This window comes from Ixodes scapularis, unplaced genomic scaffold, assembly GCF_016920785.2.
Source record: "Ixodes scapularis isolate PalLabHiFi unplaced genomic scaffold, ASM1692078v2 PGA_scaffold2__306_contigs__length_199485367, whole genome shotgun sequence".
In the NCBI taxonomy this organism is placed as follows: domain Eukaryota; kingdom Metazoa; phylum Arthropoda; class Arachnida; order Ixodida; family Ixodidae; genus Ixodes; species Ixodes scapularis.
This window is the reverse complement of record NW_024609857.1, coordinates 33,890,918-33,907,306: the sequence shown is the minus strand read 5'-3', so window position 1 is coordinate 33,907,306 and position 16,389 is coordinate 33,890,918. Positions and strand designations below refer to the sequence as shown.

The following is a 16,389-nucleotide window of genomic DNA, read 5'->3' as shown; positions in this document are numbered from 1 at the left end:
AGAGAGAAAGTCCAGAGTGCAGAGAGCACATGTGGTTGACGGGGACACTGGCGGGGAGAAAGGTGGCAGTGGCAGTGGTGTACCTGTGGACGGGGGCAGACAGCAGGGAGACAAACATCAAGCTAATCAAGTGCATTGAAAAAGACTATCACAACATGGGGAGACCTACCATTATGGTAGGCGATTTCAACGCACACCTAGAGGAGTTTGATGGGAGAACAGACGGTAATGGAAAGCTGCTGCAGGACATGGCGGAACACCTGGATATGGTAATCGTCAACACACAAGATAAATGCATAGGAAAGACGACATGGACGGCCAGAGGGATGAGCTCTACAATCGATTATTGCCTGGTGTCTCCGGACCTGTATGAAAAACTGAACTACATGGAGATAGACGAGGAAGGCGACAAGAGCTTGGGAAGTGATCACAACAGATTGCTGATCACTTTCGGAGGAAAGCCGACGGAAAAGAGAGTCAGCGAACCTATGAGACCACACCACATAACGCAAGCAGAAGCACAAACCATTGCGCAGAAACTGGAGGAAGAGGTGGAAACCAGGCAGGTGGAGACGTACGGGAACCTCATGCGGTGGTGGAAGGACCACCTGGAAAAACTGAAACGACCGACACGAGGGAAGCGGAGGAGAAAACGATGGTGGGATGTGGAGGTGAAGGAGGCCATTACAAGAAGGCAACTGGCAAACAGGACTCTGCGAGGGACCATCAGAAAACGAAAGGAGGAGAAGAAAGCCCCCCTACAGAAAGATTCAAGAGAATGGAGGGAGTACCAGAGCAGGAAAATAGAGGTGACAGCTTTGATTCAAAGCAAAATGGCCAAGGTAGATAAGATATTTTTGGAAGAACTGAGAGAGGCAGGACGTGAGGCCCCACTGAAGTTCTGGCGACATGTACAGGGCCAAACAGGTCGACCTAGGGAGGATGCTGTAATCAAAGACGATGCAACGGGAAAGGAACTGGACCCTGGAGAGACTAACCGGTACATTGAGAGGTGGATAGGGGACATGTTCACAGGGGACAGCCGACAAATGGACAGTGAGGAGGGGGAGACGGAGGACGAACTGCAGGAGCAACCGAGCAGAGAGGAAATCACGGAGAGGGAGTTAAATAGAGCAGTCAAGAGGATAGGAGGAACCACAGCCACTGGAATGGACGAAATCCTAATGAGGCTGGTGAAGGAGCTGGGGCCAGAGACGAGAGCACTGCTGCGCGAGATCCTCAACCAGATCCTGAAGGAGGGATGGGTGCCGGAGGAGTGGCGAACCTCAAGACTCAGACTCATCTACAAGGGAAAAGGGCAAAAGTCAACGCTCGGAAACTACCGCCCCATAGCCATCACATCGGTACTCTACCGCGTGTTCACACAAATAATACGAGACCGACTGCAGACATGGGCAGAGGCAGAAGGAGTCCTGGGGGAGCTGCAGAATGGGTTCCGGTGGGGGAGACGCCTTGAGGACAATTTATTCGTGCTGACGCAGGCCATCGAGATTGCCCAGAAGGAGAACCGCCCCCTTTACCTCTGTTTTCTCGATATCAGCAAGGCTTACGACACGGTCGAACATCGAAAACTGTGGACGCAGCTGGAAGAGCGGGGACTCTGCAGAGAGTGGATAGACCTCTTGCGAGAAGTGTACAGAGGGACGACGGTGGTGGCACAGTGGCAGCAGGAGACAACACATCCAGTGACCTGCTCCAAGGGCTTGAGACAGGGCTGCCCGCTGTCGCCGCTATTGTTTATGCTGTACATAGCAGGAATCGAAAAGCGGCTGCAGGAGAGTGGGGAGGGTTTCTCACTGGAATATTCGGAAGGCGGGGAAAGGAAGGGAGGAAAACTCCCGGGACTCATCTACGCCGACGATATGGTGCTGATGGCGGACTCGCTGCAGGGCCTGCAGGGGCTCATGAACGAGTGTGGTGCAATGGGAGAGGCCCTGGGGCTTAGTTTCAGTTCGCACAAGTCTGGGCTGATGGCCTTTGGGGCAGCAGAGGAAAACGGGACCGCCAACCTGTCCATTCAAGCCAATCCTGTACCTTGGGTGGACCACTACAAATATCTGGGTGTAAACCTACAGAAGGGACACCACTACCTCCTAGAGCACGAGACGAAGGTCAAGGCGAAGAGCAGGAAGAACAAGGGCATAGCAACGGCCAGGGCCCTCTGGGGATATAACCGATACGAGGTAACCTGAGCGGTCTGGAAGATGGTGGCGGTGCCGGGGCTCACTTTTGGCAACTCAGTGTTGTGCCTGTCATCAGGTACCAGGCAATACCTCGAGGTCCGACAGAGGGAGGTGGGAAGGACGGCACTGGGAGCAAGCCGAACAGCACCGAACGAAGCCGTCCAAGGAGACATGGGCTGGTCCGGTTTTGAGGCCAGGGAGGCCCGAGCCAAGCTGGACTTCGAGCGACGCCTCAGCCGGATGAGCGAAGAGCGTTGGGCCAGACAGGTCTTCAAGTATGTACATCTTCGGTCCGTCCCAACCCGGTGGGTGCGACGGACGCGCCAGCTGGCACAGCGATACGAGGTCAACGGCCCACTCCTCTACCCAGCCGCGGAGCAGCCGGAACTGCAGCAGAGCATCCGCACGAGGGTGATCGAGAGCGAGACACGGCGATGGGCGGAAGCGGCACGTCTGAAACCAGCGCTGGCCCTGTATGCCAGAGAGAAACAGGAGGTGAAGCGAATACCTTTCGTGGACAACAGCAAGGGCAGTGCACTGCTTTCGGACGCCCGAGGCGGCATGCTGCGGACCCGCGTTTTCCGCGCGAAGTACATGGACGTGGAAGTGAAGTGCGTCATGTGCGCGCAGGGAGCAGACGAGACGGCGGAACACGTCATACTGGAATGCACGGGTATAAAGCCGGACGTGACGTACGAACCAGACATGGCGGTGGCGCTGGGTTTCCGGGGCGTTGACGAACAGTACGACGCCGACAGCTCGCAGCCAGTGGAGGTGACAAAGAGGAGACTGGAGTGTTGGTGGAGGAGAGCAAAAGAACACAACTACGTTTTTGGCTAGTGTAGCTACTAGCCAGGCTAGATCCAGCGCTGCTGAGATCCCCCGATACAAAGGGGTTAGCCCCAAATCCAATCCAATCCAATCCAATGTCAGGGCACGAGTCTGGCAAGCGTGGGCACGGCTTAGCAAGGCTGGACTATCAGTCTTCTAGCGCGGGCAAAAAACTGATGTTTCCCCTCGTTCCGGTAGTTCCACAATTCTGCACGGCGACTGCACGGCGTGTAGAGGAATCAGATTTTGAGGAAATCCATTTCTTTTCCTAACGAGCTACCTCTGGTTTTGCAGGATGGCAGAGTATGCCGAGTCTCCTTTTCAGTCCTGACAGACCGCCTGGACCTGAGCAAAAATGAGATATCTAAAGTGTAAGTATTGCAACTCAAGTTCTGGTGAGCACGTTGGTGACGGTGAAAACATCAGAAAGAATAACCAAAGGGAATAACCAGGACGCAATGTCTCTTCTTGTCTGTCCCTTTGTTTATTCTTTCTGATGTTTTAAGTATTGCAACGTTTTGTTTTCTTGAAATAGTTGGTCTCAGTTTTTGTGCCAGTTCCGAGCGAAAATGTGGAAGTGTTTCTCTTTTATTCTTTATCACTAGAGTCATCGAATGACCGTGACCGACAGCCGAACGTGTGGCCACTGCATAACTGTCATGTTAATTTTTTTAAGTATTCCTTTTCTAAGAATTTTTTTGCAAGTTGGGACAAGATTGAGAGTGCACTTCATTTCCTTGAATATAAAAGATTTATTGTGGAGGTATGATATAGATTGTTTTTGGCATACCTGTGTTCACTCCATTGTCGAAGTGTATGAAGTTGCCTTTTACGCAGAATATGCTTTATCAGTCGATTTTCATGTAGTTCTCTAACGTCTCTAATGCCAGCTGTAATGCTTTGCTGTCACAGTCGGCTGTAACAAAAAACCGACACCGAAAAGCGTACGCCCATAGGGAACCATATAAAAATTACGCTAGCTTGATTATGCTGACAAAGACTGGTAAGTACAGAACGTCTGATAGGCCTCTCAGGAAAGAAGAGAAAGGCATCTGAAGGGCACCACCTATCGGAGATTAATCTCATTTCTGACGGACGCTGCGAGATGGTGCAGCACGACAGGAAAGGCCGCAAAGCGTGCAACCACACCTTTGTGCCAATGAGTTTGCTTTTCCGTCCTCCGACCACCGACCCTGGGTAGCTCAATCTGCAAAGCACTTGGCTCAAGATCTCGAGGTGGGCAGTTGAAGTCCCGACGGGGTGCTGAAGTCTTTTTATATGGGCGTAACGCATTTCGGTGTTGGTTTTTTGTTTAAGCCAAAAGTTACAGAACCCCATAAAAATTGGCTGATAAAACACATTCTGTGTTAAAGGGGCACTGACACCCCAAAGGTCGTATTTATTTTTATTGTCTAAAACGATGCAAGTTGCAGTCATAGACACGCAAAAAAAACCGCATCGCGAAAAAAAATTTTTTCGCGCGCTCGCGCGCCTTTTTATTTTTGGCGTTTGATTTTCCCGCATCTCGCCTCCTCGCTTCTTTTGATCGGTGACGTCAAAAATCAGGAAATTTAGAAGCTTTGTAGGCGACATCTCTATAACATTTAATTACGGCAATCCTAAAACATGTTTTGTAACGCAATTGCGAACGCACTACGGCCCTTCTTTTTGAAATACCAAAAATCGGGAGTTCGTTGTGGTGCCGTCTCCTGGATTTGTATCCTCCAACGGAAAACAGGCGACACCGCTCAAAACCGGTCCGCCGCAACGCCGGGCGCTCGCTCCTTTCCTCCTCGCTTTGGGTCGCCATGGCAACAGCAGGGAGTGGTGAAAGGAAGTCGACTCTCAGGTCTCCGCGATTTTTGACGTCAAGGCACCGGCGCCGATCGCGCGGGAACTTCGAATTCGGCATTTGGAAATTGTTTTTTTACTTCACGAATACTGAATTCCCAAATCTCAAATTTTGAGGGTAATGTCCCGGCATCGTTTTCAATCGTTTCGGATAATAAAGAAAAATATGATTTTGATGTGTCAGTGCCCCTTTAAGACTTCAGTCCCCTGGCAGGATTTAATTCGCCACCTTGAGATTGTGAGCCAAGTGCTTTGCCGACTGAGCTATCCAGGGTAGGTGGTCGGAGCACGCAAAAACAGTCATTGGCGCCGCTTGTGGAGGAGTGCTTGCGGTCTTTTCTATCCTGTTGCACCATCTCAAGGCGTTTGTCAGAAATTAGAGCAAATATTTGGTAGACACCCTTCTCTTTGTGAGCATGTAAAACTTATACAAAGTTTTGGTTAATAATCTTGAATTTACCAAAACCTTACGTAGGTTATCTTTCCTCACATCTGGCGTGCAGTGTGCGTATTTCCCCCCTTCCTGCAGTGGCCTCGTGTACTATTTAGTAATAAATAATTATTGCACTGAGGTTTGTAATTGAGGACAGGTTCCTCAACGGAAGTCCCCGGACATTTCCAGTCCCTAACACATCATTCCGATGCCCCTCATCACAGCCTGCTGTCCAGCGCCGCCTCCCACCACCATTCCAGGCTGAACCTGAAAGGGGGCGGGGTCAGTGGGAGTGGTGCCTCGGGCGGAGCGACCGGCGGAGGCGGAACCGCCCCTTCCGGCTCCTCCTCGTCGGGCACGTCCGGGTCGAGGTCCGCGGCCAGGTCGCGCGGGCGCATCCTCCGCTCCACGGCCTCGAGGGGGCGGGGCTCAGGGGTCATCATGGGGTCGCGGCCGGTTGTGCCCGCCCCTTACGTTCCCGAGGAGCTCGTGTCCCAGGTGCGTGAACCGCGCGCGTGTGTGTTGCCGAGCGGGGAGAGAAGGGGAGGACTCTCAAACCTCGCCATTGTCGCCGACGGTATGAGAACGACAGGAATGCCTTTCAGTGGTCCTGCTTATGGCGCTCACTTTCTGGTTTCGGCAACGCTTTGGCCCGCCGTGGGCTCGGAGCGTGCGTGCACAACCAAAGCCCATCGGAAGGCAACGAGGCGTGGCGGAGGCCGAGCATCAGGAATAGACACCCTGCCATTCTCATTCCGTCAGTTACTATGGGGTGTATTCAGGTGCGGCGTGCGAACGACGCTTTCTGGGTCGGACGCCATCTTTGCATTTGTGACGGCACACGGCTGCGGCCGCACGGGCCATTCTATGCAGTGGATCTTTCTCTAGTCCAGTTGACACCGCTCTTAGCAGTGCTAGTATGATGTCTGAGATAGTTGGCTGCCACACTAGGATGCAGTCGAAAAAGACAAAGGCTGCAAACTCCTGTATTTCTTCCTTTTCTTTCGAACTCTTAAGAGAACGAACACGCGAGTGTGGAAAGACTCGGCCGCTCTCTGCGAGAACACGAATGGATCGTATGCATTGACGGGACGTATGTCAATCCGGATCTCGTCGAGTACCGGGTAGATTCGAGAAACTTTTTCTCGGGTAAGTGTTGGCATAGTTTCCTTTTGTTTGACATTATTCGATTTAACGTGACGTACCAGTATGCTAGGCTTAACCTCGGCCAAAGTTTGGTCAATCGCTGTTTTCTGCCAGCTGACGACGATGATTTTCCGCCTCGATGCAATCCCTAACATTTGTCCTCGCCGTTGGTTTATGGCGATGAAATGCTTTGGTATTGCTGTGATGCGGAGAGACATGCTCATAAACGGAGGTTTTTTCCTATGTCCACTTGAGGCCGCTGCTATGAGAAGAAGCTCGCATTTAAGTCGGCCTTGCACACTGATGCGGCATGTCGGACAAACGCAGACTGTGAAGACACATACCCAGGGCAAAGGGCCTTGAACAGACTTGATTAAGGTGATGTAGTGCAGTTGGTTCATACTGACAAAAGGGGTAAACGGTGCCCAAAAAACGGACAAACTAGAAGTGCACATAAGACAAGCGCTGACTCTCAACTGAACTTTAATAAAACACAAAATCGGCAATACCGAACACATCACGGGATTGTTGATTGACCACCCAGTGATGTGTTCGGTGTTGCTGATTTTGTGTTTTATTAAAGTTCAGTTGAGAATCAGCGCTTGTCCTGTGTGCACTTATACTTTGTCCCTGTTTTTGGCTCCTTTTGTCATACTCAATACTTGTCGATATATTTCCCGTTGATGCACGTCAGTCATTTGTGTTCTTACTGAGAGCGGAGGAGCGAGCAACTATTCACACTCGCATGCTCATACTCTCGGGAGTCATAAAAAAATGGCAGCCTACTCACACTGCAAAGAGTGGTGTCACCTAAGCCAGAGAAAAATCTGCTGCGTGGAGCGACCCGTGCGGCCGCAGCTGTTTGCTGTCATGGATGCAAAGATTGTGATCTGCCCAGAATGCACAGCTCGCAGGCTGCACTTGATTACATGCTGAAACTGTTGACTTAAAAGTGGTGAGGGGATTTGTGATAAAAAATTACCCAGCAAACTAAAGAATAGAAAGGGAGGTAGTCATTGCTGGAGGTTCTGAGCAGCAGGTTTTATAAGGCATAGTCTTTGCTTCAGGGTTTGAATATTGTTTTAAAATACTGCTGACCAATTTATTCAGTCTCTGTAAGTCTGAGAATATGAAGCTTGAGTAAGCTTCGTATTCACAGCCATTCCCTTTGCCTGTACAGCAGAGGGAATGGTTGTGGCAAATTGTAAACACTGGAGGGTACATGAAGAGATATATTCTGGCATCTGAACTTGTGACTGGTGTCTAAACTCACATGGTTCTTTTCTTCTTCCCCAAAGGCACAGGTGGTGCTTCAAGGAAAGTCCCGCAATCTCATCATACGAGAGCTGCAACGCACCGTGAGTTGCCCAGACGTTTTGTCTGCCACCAGTTGCTTTTGTTTTTTGTGGCGTCTAAGTGCCGATTTTCTCTGTGCAGAACTTGGACGTCAACCTAGCTGTGAACAACCTGCTCAGCAGGGACGACGAAGACGGAGAAGACGTCGATGACGGCCAAGAGTCCTACATGCCCGGAGGTCAGTCTCTTTTGATTGTGAGATTCGGGGCCCTAAAGTCCGTGTAAAGATAACTGTGATGTGATCATTTTTGAATTTTGTTGTTGACATAAGAAATGTAGTCAGACTGTGCGTCTGACTACATTTAGAGGCGTCCATTAATTGAGTGCTCCTGACAGAGAAGCGGCTCCTTGCAGACGACCTGATCTCCCTGCTCGACGCCGGCATCCACGGGGACCACCCAAGTGTGATCATCGACGCCGACGCCATGTTTTCGGAGGACATGTTTGGCTACGCCAACCTCCGTAACCGCACCGGGAGTAGGGGACGCACGGGTGAGCCTCTGTCGGTTTGGCAGTTTCTTTTATCTTGGCACACGGGGCAGCCTGATCTTGTGTGCTTCGGTTTTGTGATTCATCCGGACAGATTTGTGATGGGATGCTTTTTTTTTTTACTTATCATCGAAATCCATTCCTTTTTAGCAGAGACATTCTACATCTCTCTCATAGGCATTCGTGGAGAGTATGAATTTTTTTCTCCCCAGCTTTTTGAGCACTGTTGTTCTGGCCAGCTTCAGGTGTGTTATTGGCATTATACAAAGGTTTCACGGTAAAGTATTTGAAGCATAATTGTTACTGCTGTCAACAAACATTAATGTGCAATTTTTTTTTTTTTTTTGGTGCAGTCAGTTGGAGGTTTTGGTTTTTGATGGCACAGGGGCAGAGTGCCGGTACACGGTGGCACCTTGTGTTTGTGGGTTCGGGTCCCAGCCTTGATGCCTAAGGGGGTTATTCACTGGCTGCTGTAGCTCTGCAGCACTGTTGTGCGAGTGCCAAGTGCGAGCTTTCGCCGGATTCATATTGCACCATCACAGCTGCTGCTTTTGGCAAACCATAAGTCACTTTACCCTCAACTTGTGCTTATGACCAGGTATGAACACCTGTTGTGTGTCAATAACTGATTGCAGTGTGTGTAATACGTACTTAGATTTCCGATAGCATATTCAACGTTTCCTGTTTGTCTAAATATATATAGAATCCTCCGGGCTGTCCCAGGTTCATCATGCTTTTACTGGTTTGTTTCCATTCCCATTCTTTTGGCAAATCTTTGTCTGTCAGTGCCAGAAAACTAATGGCACCTGGGGACGGGTTTCAGGGGATCAGGATCGAGATCGGGACAGAGACAGAGACCGCGACAGCCTGTTCCGCGTGCGGGAACGCCACTACTCGGGATCCCGCCGGTGGCTTGAGTCCGCCCTGCGGGACAGCAGCTCCGACTTGGCCGATGCCAAGAAGCTGAACCCCCTGTGGCTCTCCGAAGAGCCCGAGTTCTGGCCCGAGAAGGTGAGCGCTGGGGATTCACTCTTCCGACCTTCATTGCGAAAGAAATGGCACGTGCATTTGCTCGGCGGGGGCCGAGAGGTGTGCTGCTTTTCACGCTGCGTGTTCTGGCTCTTCCTCCGGTGCATAGGGGGTCAAGTTTGTGCACATTGCATCTTTGTACTCGGAGCTGGTGGCCCTGAGTTCGACGGGACAGCTTCACCAGTGGAAGTGGACCGAAGCAGAGCCCTACAAGAACTGTGACGTAAGTTCCCTAGCTTTTGCATCGGCTGGGCTTAGGGGATTCTCCGTAAAACGAAATGGCACGGAAGGCCGTTTGGGGAACAATGACATTCTTTCCTCGAATCCTCGAAATGGTTGGCCCTTCGTGATATCTAGAACACCTCGGCTTGTTACGAGTTCAGCCAACTGTACCTGTAGCGTTGCACCATTCTGTGCGCTCATTGTACGAGATCTGTTTATATTTTTTTTTATCTGCAAGAACGAGTATTACCGATAGCGATTTGCAAATCAGCCCAAATGTATGGCGGTGAATGGTGCACGGCACACTCTATTCCAGGGGGTGGCAGCGCTTGATGTAAGAGCCACTCCAAGACGGCTGCTGGAACAGCTTTACTCCCCACTGCTTTCTTTCTCACGGTTCACGGTCGCACATCGTTTGATCGAGTTTCGAGATCATGCTGGAGTGCCAACTGCGTTTCTCTGTATTGACATGAGGGATCCGGGCAGTTCAGGTTTTCGGTGCTCGTGTATGGCCATTCTTCATCCGAAAGCAACCAACAACTGCTCCACTGGTTGCAAGTTTGTCCCGTCAAAGCGGGTGGTGCTCCAGTGGCGTCCGCAACGGTGAAGGACCTTAAATGTGACAGTAAATTAAGAAGCTTCCGCATGCCGAAGTCCGGATAGGTCTGGGTATCTTGCGGAGTTGGAGATCAGGCTTGCAGCATACGTCGCAGAAATGCGTAATCGGTCCTTACCCGTGACGTGCGACATGACCACCGAGCAGGCGCGGAAGATGCAGTTGATTTGTTCATTTGGGAAGTGCAAGATTTCGTTGGGCGACGCTGGCGATGTGCTTTGAGAATGTAGTAGCGATGACGACGGGAACGACAGCACCAGTGCAGACGAATCATCATCTCTAATCGCAGACCGAGTGAGAACGATGGAGCAGCTTCAGTTGTCCCGCCTGCAGCGCAAGCTTCCTAGTTTTGATAACGATTGAGCATCTCGTGTGACTCGCACCTGCATGAGCAACCAAAGCACGCCAGAGGGCATTGAGCGTCCGCTTGAGGCCAGGCTTTCGAAAGAAACGCCCCGCCTTTTTTTCGCTGACGTGCAATGTGGAGGGGCATGACTTACAATCGTGTAAATGTGGTAGGTAGCTTCCTTAGCTTTGCATCAGCTGGGATTTAGGGATGCACTGCAGGTTGAGAACTTCAATCGAGGGCTTTTAGGGGGAATGAACGACATTCTTTGTCACCTGGAGAGAGCTTTCATTCTTTGTAGTGAATGACCTTTACCAGACTTGCGGGGATTAGGAATCTCCAACGTGTCGCTTGGACGCGTGCAAACGATTGGCGGCCCGTGTCTCGTCCCGCAGCAGCCGAGCGTCCACCACCCGAAGACGCTGTCGCTGGGGCTGGTCGGGGAGCGGTGCGTGCTGGTGGAGGCGAGGTGCGTGCGGGCCACGGCAGTGACGGAGTCAGGTCGGGTGGCCACCTGGCTGGACGACACCCTGGCGGCCGTGGCGCCCCGCCTGGAGCAGCCGGCCCAGGCCTTCCCCGAGTTGCAGCAGGACCCCGTGGTGGCCCTGCACGTCTGCTCGCTCTACTCGTGCGTGCGGCTCCAGTCGGGGGCCCTGTACTGGTGGGGGGTGCTGCCGTTCAGCCAGCGCAAGAAGCTCTGGGAGAAGGCCACCTCACGAGCCAAGAAGCACAAGGTGTCCAGCCACGCCTCGGAGATTGTTGCCGGCTCACAGGTGTGCATGCGCAACAGCCCCATGTACCACCCGGGGGCCCTGGCCTTCACCACGGCAGGGGGCCTGCCCAGGGTCGGCCAGTTGCTCTCGGCCGCCTGGAACCTGCCCGACACCTGCCACTTCAAGATACTCAGGTGGGCTGCACTTCCAGCACCTCCGCAAGCAGCGGCTACCTTTTAGTATGATTATTAAATAAGTGGACAATAATAATTTTACGGATAAAGTCGGTATACATAATATATGTTTCCGCTGCATTGCTTCGGGCTTGTGGTGGAGTTTATTTTGACGGGTCTATATTAACCTCTTAACCGTTTTAGAGCGCAGCTCTTGGGCACCCGTTTCCGGCTTGAGCTGCGTCGCCGCTGCCGTCGGCGTAACCGCGCAGTGCATTATGGGACGTCTGATGTTATTGGTGACGTCATCACGATGACAATGACGTCATAGTGATGCAGGGTGTCTAGCGACCGGGAAAACCGGGAATAGTCAGGGAAATTTTAATTACTGGGGAAACATCAGGGAATTGTCAGGGATATTGTCAAAAAGCGAGCCCAGTCAGGGAAAATGAGCCGGAAATGCCATCGGGTGCCCTGAGCAAAGACTTGAGGACTTGGGGGCAGAAAAATAGGCAATAAATTCTGCTTAAAGCGGAGCACGGGCTCTGCTCACCCGATGCAAATGGAACAGCCGTCAAATCCAGTTCAAGCCTTGGATTGGATTGAGGGCGCAGCACTAGATTTAGTAGCAAATAAAAAAGCCCGCAGACCCCAATCCAATTCAAGCCGAAAGTATCCGAAAGTCTGGCGGCCATGTTGCCATTCGGTTATTGGTGTGTGTGGTTGAGCATCGGGTTTTCATTCTATTTCCGGAAGCAGGCTCTTCACTGACGATGTCAGTGGCAAGAAAATGCTTGTTTAACCCGGACTGGACAAACCCGAATATTTTGGAATATGCAAGTTGGATTAAGCCCGTGCAAAATGATCCTCGCAGTGCTCGATGCTCAATGCCTTATGTTGTAGTGGTCTTATATATTTGACCGCCTCTACAGTGGTCAGGGAACTTCAAAATATTAATTTGCTAGACACCTTGGTGATGACATCGTCATGTGACCTCACAGGGGTCACGTGACCCCGGTGACGTCACGTGACCCTCGTGAAGTTACGTTACCCTCGTGAGACGACGGCGATGCCGCTCGTAGGGGGAAGTAGCAGACAGGATGAGGAGGTGAGGAGGAGGCAGAAGGGGGTATACTCTAATTAGACATGAGGAAGATACATAGAAAGGGGGGACGGACAACAAAGTCTTCCAACTAGCAACAACATTTATTGACCCGAAGTTTGCATATATAGGTGAAGGAGGGGAGGGTGAAAGACGCTACACTGGAAAGTGAGAAAGCGATGGGAGAGGGTGCAGAGCCAGGGAAATGAGGGACGATCCCGTGGGGTAGACATCTAATCGCTTGGAACCGCGGAAACGAGGGACGTCAGCTCTGGCCCCAGGAAGTTTATCTCCCTCCTGGATAAGCCTATGGACGGGGATCCGAAGTTGCTGTGACTGTGGTGCATGGCGAAGGCCTCCATGATCTCTTGTCCGTATCTTGAGGCGTGACCTCCAATCCTGGTGGTCGAGGGAAGGTCGGCCGAACAGGGTACCCTTCCGTCCTCCTCAAGAGCTGTGCTCTATTTCGGCATTACAGGGAGTTGTAAACGGCTTTAATTTTTTGTTTCTGGAAATTTCGGTTACATTCGTTGCCTTCAAATTCAAATTTATAGCCAGAAACAAAACAAAAAAAAAAAACCCACCAAAGTTTGAAGAAGAAAAAAAAAAAATTTGGTGCTGCCATTTGTTTGATGCTGGCATTGTAACCTAAGCCACGAGCAAGCTTGGTTTGTCTAAAAAGGTAGAGTACACGAACCGGCAAATGCGGGCGGGCTACATTCATCCCAACGGTTAGGAGACGGCTTCACGTAGACGAACTAGGCTCCTCCAACACAATTAACAACACTCGGACCGCGTCTCTCTCCACGTCGACTTGTAGCGAGAAGAAGACCGAACCGTCGGACAGCTCAGCGCCAGGCAGCAGCAGTGGGGGTGGTGGCGCCAGCAAGGGGGTCCTTCCGAATGAGGGCAAGGCCTCTGACCGGGCCGAGATGCCCCCACCCCCGTCCCCCGCGTCATCGACGTGCAGCGAGCCGGCGCACAGCCCGCTGCCGCACAAACGCAAGCACAAGGCCAGCACCTCTTCGCTAGACGCTGCCTCGGAGCGCAGGGACGAGGAGGAGTGGCAGCTCCGCGACGTTGTCTTCGTAGAGGACGTCAAGAACATCCCTACGGGCAGGGTGCTCAAGGTGCTGTGGTGCTTTCGCACTTCTCTCGGGACGGGGGCTTTAGCGGCGGCGTCCTCAAACTGTGGTTTGGTGCCGAGAGGGTTTCTTTTTAAATGTAGCAACAATTATCAGTTTGTAATAAGTCCCGCGTACCGTCGCATACCTTGCAAGCACGAAAGGCCCGCCTCGCCATATTTGGCACGCCTGCCGGTTTCTACGGGTGCTTCGGTTCAAAATGAGAACTGAAACGGGAAGTTTCGATTTCAAGTGTTGCCTACTGCAACACCTGTGGGGACATGGTGGTCGAGGTATATGTGGCAGACGCGTGTTTTGCGTCGCCGCCACGATGGCGACTCTTGCGTTTGCTCCTCTCTTCAGCCAGAGCTTCCACAACCGACTGCCGGGGACGCAACACCCGACAGCATGATGCATGCTACATGATTTGTTGCCTTCTCGGGACCGCTTTCAATGCGTGGAAAGTGTAGGACGATAAACACTCCGGTCGGAGACTCGTTCCAGCCTCGATGTTGCTGCTTCCGTTTGCGGTGCATTGTATTGAGGAGGACACTAAGATGTAGGAAGCTCCTGGAGGCGACATGATGCCACCAGAGGTGAAGCCAGAAGTGTGGAGGGACACGCCCCCAACGATGAACAAAAGCCCTGATGTTTCGGTCACCCGAGGGTGACCATATCGCCTCCAGGAGCTTCCTACCTTGATGGTGCAGGGCGTGGTAGCTCGTGCGGCGACGTCTTGCTGAACGAGTTTTGGGTTTCCCAGGTGGACGGTGCCTACGTCGCCGTGCGTTTTGGCCGAGAGAGCGGACCCGGGGAGGACCCACTCCAGGAGTGCCGTCTGCTGCGGAGGGACGAACTGCAACCCGTCAAGGGGTCGGCCACCCCGCGCCTGCCGGACTGCCTCCAGCGCTGCCCCAGGAGGGTCTGCCTGCCGGACAGCACGCACATCCTCGCCATGACTGTCGATTCGCAGGGTGCGCATCCTTCTCTTTTCTTCCTTGCCCTCTCTGTTGCCTGCCATTCTAGTGGGGAATACGTTGCAGTGCTGCGTAGGAAGGGACTGACGCAGAAAGTGACAGACACAAAACAGCGTTATGGAAGTGACCTCGTCAGTGCCACATTACCATCATCTACATACAAAATTCAAAACTTAGCGGTTTTTGTTCACTCGTTTTCTCTCAGAATTTCAATAGCCGTTGCACTAGTGTCGTCGCCGCGGCGAGGCTCTGTCGCAAGTACGGCCTTACCACTATTCACGGTGGAAGCGGATCCGCGTTCGCAAAGCGGTTGCGAACGCGACTGTATAAAGATCCAGTACAATTGCACGCACACTTGATTTCATAGAGTGTGCGTGCAATTGCACTGATCTTTATACAACCGCGTTCGCAACCGCCTTGCGAACACAGATCCACTTCCACTGTGAATGGGCGGTTACACCCATTGGCTGGCGTTCATGATCGTACAAACATGGCGACAACCTGTTGCATTCTCGTCAGAACTCGCGGTATCAGTCTTGGTACATGAACGATTGCACCGATATTTATCAATTCAAGACGCGCTTCCATCCAATGTATGACAATTTTGTCAGGTATGACCAAAGTAGTGTTTCGTTCCACTCAGAGGACCATCCTATTTCTCCTCCCTCTCTCAATGTTTTCTATTTTGGTCCAAAGAACTGACCTTTAGAGAATCGGAGGCCATCATCTGTACAAAACCATATTACCTCAAAGACGAGATTGTCACATGGGCGAGCTGCTTTGGGTCAGATACACAAACCGGAAACGACAAACAGAGAAAAAGATCAACATACAGTAAAACCTCGTTATAACAAAGTTGAAGGAGCGATCATAATTATTTCGCTATAACCATTAGTTTGTTATAGCCAATGTCCATTTCTTCCCTATTAGCAAGCAAGGGGAATTATGATTGCTTTGTTATATCCATTAATTTGTTATATCCCATTTTGTTATAACGAGGTTTTACTGTACAATCCGTTCGTGGCTGCTCTTGCGCGCAGGCATTCACGCGGTGGTTAAGAACGGCGCCCAGCTGACGTACACGGTGTACAACATCGTGACCGGCCGGGCGGAGCAGGACAGTCCTTTCCCGACCTGCCTGCAGTCCTTCCTGGGGCTCGACCAGCGACAGGTGACACTGGCCACGAGCGGAGAGGTAGGTCGCGTCTAAATGTCCAAAAGTGGAGTCCTCCGCCCGCTGGGATAAGCAAGCGCTCACTCGGCGGGTTCCCGTCGCAGAGCGAGACGGTGACGCTGCTGCGCGACGGCAACAGCGCCATCTACCCGCTGGCGAAGGACTGCATGGAGAGCATCAGGGACCCCCTGTGGCTGGACCTTCCACCGGTCCGGGCCCTGGGGCTCGGGGTGCATCCGCTCAGGGACGCCGCCGCCAACCAGAAGAACCAGGTTGGCATCGTGGTGCTGGCCCTCGAGGTGAGTGGGGAAGCCTCCCCCGTCCCGGGAGGATGTGGCATTCGAGCAATGCCACCTAGAAGACAAGGCCTGCGCATCGCGACGTCATCGTCGGCGCGTTTGCGACCCACTCCAAGAGTCACACGCGCCGAAACTCGATGACAATATGGTGCAATCCAGCAGACGCGCGTGTCTGGCGTTGTCAAGCTGGTGAGACGCTGCAAGATGCGCCGGCGATGACGCTGACACGAGCTATGAGGCGCTGCGTAGATCCATTATTAGTGACAACGTTTGTGGGAGGGGGGGGGGAGGAGAAAGTTGCAGG

The 16,389-nt window shown here is 52.2% G+C and overlaps 1 protein-coding gene across 17 annotated transcripts in view; it reads left to right on the top strand.

Annotated features, from left to right (window-relative positions):
* Positions 1 to 16,389, top strand: part of LOC8053552 (E3 ubiquitin-protein ligase UBR5) — an 86,052-nt gene that overhangs the window by 12,335 nt on the left and 57,328 nt on the right. For 7 of the 17 annotated variants that reach the window (XM_029993096.4, XM_040502255.2, XM_029993087.4 and 4 more), the window contains exons 3-14: positions 3,330 to 3,406; positions 5,544 to 5,817; positions 7,764 to 7,823; positions 7,903 to 7,999; positions 8,158 to 8,313; positions 9,134 to 9,321; positions 9,449 to 9,562; positions 10,919 to 11,430; positions 13,332 to 13,641; positions 14,399 to 14,609; positions 15,653 to 15,807; positions 15,891 to 16,085. In XM_029993096.4, coding sequence (XP_029848956.2) covers positions 3,330 to 3,406; positions 5,544 to 5,817; positions 7,764 to 7,823; positions 7,903 to 7,999; positions 8,158 to 8,313; positions 9,134 to 9,321; positions 9,449 to 9,562; positions 10,919 to 11,430; positions 13,332 to 13,641; positions 14,399 to 14,609; positions 15,653 to 15,807; positions 15,891 to 16,085 — 2,349 coding nt within the window. The remainder of the gene's footprint in view (positions 1 to 3,329; positions 3,407 to 5,543; positions 5,818 to 7,763; positions 7,824 to 7,902; positions 8,000 to 8,157; positions 8,314 to 9,133; positions 9,322 to 9,448; positions 9,563 to 10,918; positions 11,431 to 13,331; positions 13,642 to 14,398; positions 14,610 to 15,652; positions 15,808 to 15,890; positions 16,086 to 16,389) is intronic. The other 10 variants (XM_029993089.3, XM_029993097.4, XM_029993094.4 and 7 more) reach the window with 3 other exon arrangements.